The following is a 2,500-nucleotide window of genomic DNA, read 5'->3' on the forward strand; positions in this document are numbered from 1 at the left end:
TATATATGCAGTGTGCGCAATATATGATGTTCAACGGCAATGCACGCTGGTTGATTTTCTCGTCGTTGTTTCGTCGAAGTATTGTTTACTCCAACCACTGCATTCGTCCTAAACGCAACCTTTACACGTGGATTTTGCGGTATCCGGGGTTCGTCCTCTTTCGAGGCAGTGGCGAATGGTAAAATCCGAGACTTGCCGAGACGCCGAGATCCTGGTCAAAAATCCGAGCCCGAGACTCCTTGGTAAAAAGTCTTTAGACTCAAAAAAAAAGTAAAAACAAACCATGCAAAAACAAGAATTCGAGACTTATCAAAGACGCTTTCGAGATTTCCAGATCCTGCCAAAATTTTCCGAGACCCACGTTTTTCGAGGTACCATTCGCCACCCCTTGTTTTGTGCTCTTCAAATTCCATGACTTTTTGCATGACCTTCTCTAGCTTTCCATGACCTTAAGTCTAGCTGTCATGTAAGAAACTTTTTTAAAACCCTCCTTATTTTAGGATATTTTCTGACATAAGGCAGTTCAAATTTAAATAAACTAATGACCTGTGTCCGCCAAACATCCGATTATTTGAGTAACTTGCTTCGACGACTGCAATGATTAATCTAGCATTTATAATTACAATTTTCCATGACTTTCCATAACCGACCATACAATTCCATGACTTTCCAGGCCTGGAAATGAAATTCTTACATTCCATGACTTTCCAGATTTTCCATGACCCGTACGAACCCTGGGTATCCAAATAACGAAGCCTTCTTCGAGTCAAATCCACACTCGTCTTGACATTAATTATTCCGCATATCATTTGACTTGATTTGCGTTAACTTTTAATTTCAGTTTACAGTGTCCCCAATAGGCCACTTCGGAAAATACCATAATACTCTTTGTTTGTCCCCCCAAATTTTGCATAAGCACTTTTTTTGTAAGTCCCAAGAAAAAGTGGAAACCATGCTTATGCAAATATTGGGGGGACAAAGAAAGAGTATTATGGTATTTTCCGAAGTGGCCTATTAGTGCTCCAGCGCTAAAACGACAAGACACAGATAAAGTTCCTTTCCTTTTTTTTTAGTTCCTTAACAATATCCACTAACTGATTACTCACACAGATTTTCCACAGCCGCCTTGTTTAAATCAGAGTTTTTGATTAAGAAAAAATTGGTTAATATCATTAATAACTTCTAATATAATAAATTGCTTAACCTCGGTTTACATGTATCCAAAAAATTCAGCACAGAAGTAGACAGCTGCACCAAACATCATGACAAAGACATTTACCAAAGATCTCGGTAGGCTTGAAATTCGTTGTCTTTATACCAATGAAAAACTAACTAACCTGCAAGGCATCTTGATAGACATGTATTCTTTCATAATCTCCTACCGATGAAGCCAAAGCTTTGACTTCACGAAGAAACGCCTCCGTCGTCTGTTTGTCCATTTCTTCGCACTTCCCCGTCCACAGTTCTTCATAAAATACTAAGGCTTCCTCTCCGTACTTTCTGTGAAGCTCATTTTCGTTGAGGTCTAAGCACAGTTGAAGGATACCCCTTATTGTTCTTTCTCTGGCCAATGAGCTCATAGTCTGCGTTGTTTCCTCCATGCCTTCCTTTTGTTCCCACTGTGCTCGCCAGGACGACATAAGGGTTTTTCGGAATTCGGTGATACTCTTTCTTTCATCTAAGTCTTCATACAGTTGTTCTACTTTACTTCTGAGTGTTTCTTTCTCATTTCCTTCCTCACCGACAAAGTTTGCCTTGAAAAGAACTTTCCTGTACAAATTTAACTTGAGTCTGGTGTGCTTTAAACGACTCTCGTGCATGTCAAGTCGAATACAGAGGTTAAGAATCTTGTCCAAGAGCTTAACTCTGTCATTCATCATTTCGTTGAGCTCTTCATTGTCTGTTGCCTCATCGAACGTTGTATAAAAATCTGTTTCGCTTTCACCCAGGAATCCATCAAAAAACCACAATTCCTGTTTTTCATACTCATGCTTTACATTTTCCTCTCCTTCCACATCTCTCAAAAGCTCCAATACAGTGTCAATGATGACTCTGTTCTGCTCAGTAAAGCCAAACCGGCAGCTCTCCCTCTCCTCTTTCCAGACACGCTGACAAAACGCCAAAGCCTCCTTCTTAAACTCCGTCTTCTGACTATCATCCGCCATCAAATAAATGATAGTATCAATAAGCATTTTCCAAACCTTGCTTTGGTTCCCCGGTTTCAGTGATTTCTCCATTTCCCAAGCATTCCGGAACAAATTTAACGCTTTTTCAGGCTCTTGTAAGTTTGCCTGAATAACGCCTTGCTGGAAAATGCTTCGCACTGTATCCGGATGATCTCCAAGACGTCTCCTTCGTATTTCAAAGGCCTTGTCAGCTGGTTTCATCGCTTCCTCGAATTTTCCTTGAAATTGATAAGCATTTGCAAGATTCCTGCAAAAATCGGCTTCGTCCTCATTACCTGACATTTCCTGCACTTCTAAAAGCCTTATTGCCTCTT

At 40.3% G+C, this 2,500-nt stretch overlaps 1 protein-coding gene across 1 annotated transcript in view; it reads right to left on the minus strand.

The window, feature by feature from the left end:
* LOC138031349 (uncharacterized) overlaps positions 1-2,500 on the minus strand; it is a 16,599-nt gene that overhangs the window by 9,093 nt on the left and 5,006 nt on the right. Inside the window, exon 2 of the mRNA XM_068879055.1 lies at positions 1,338-2,500. This exon is cut by the window's right edge and continues 480 nt beyond it. Within this exon, the coding sequence (XP_068735156.1) occupies positions 1,338-2,500 (1,163 nt within the window). The remainder of the gene's footprint in view (positions 1-1,337) is intronic.

This window comes from Montipora capricornis, chromosome 14, assembly GCF_036669925.1.
Source record: "Montipora capricornis isolate CH-2021 chromosome 14, ASM3666992v2, whole genome shotgun sequence".
Classification (NCBI taxonomy): domain Eukaryota; kingdom Metazoa; phylum Cnidaria; class Anthozoa; order Scleractinia; family Acroporidae; genus Montipora; species Montipora capricornis.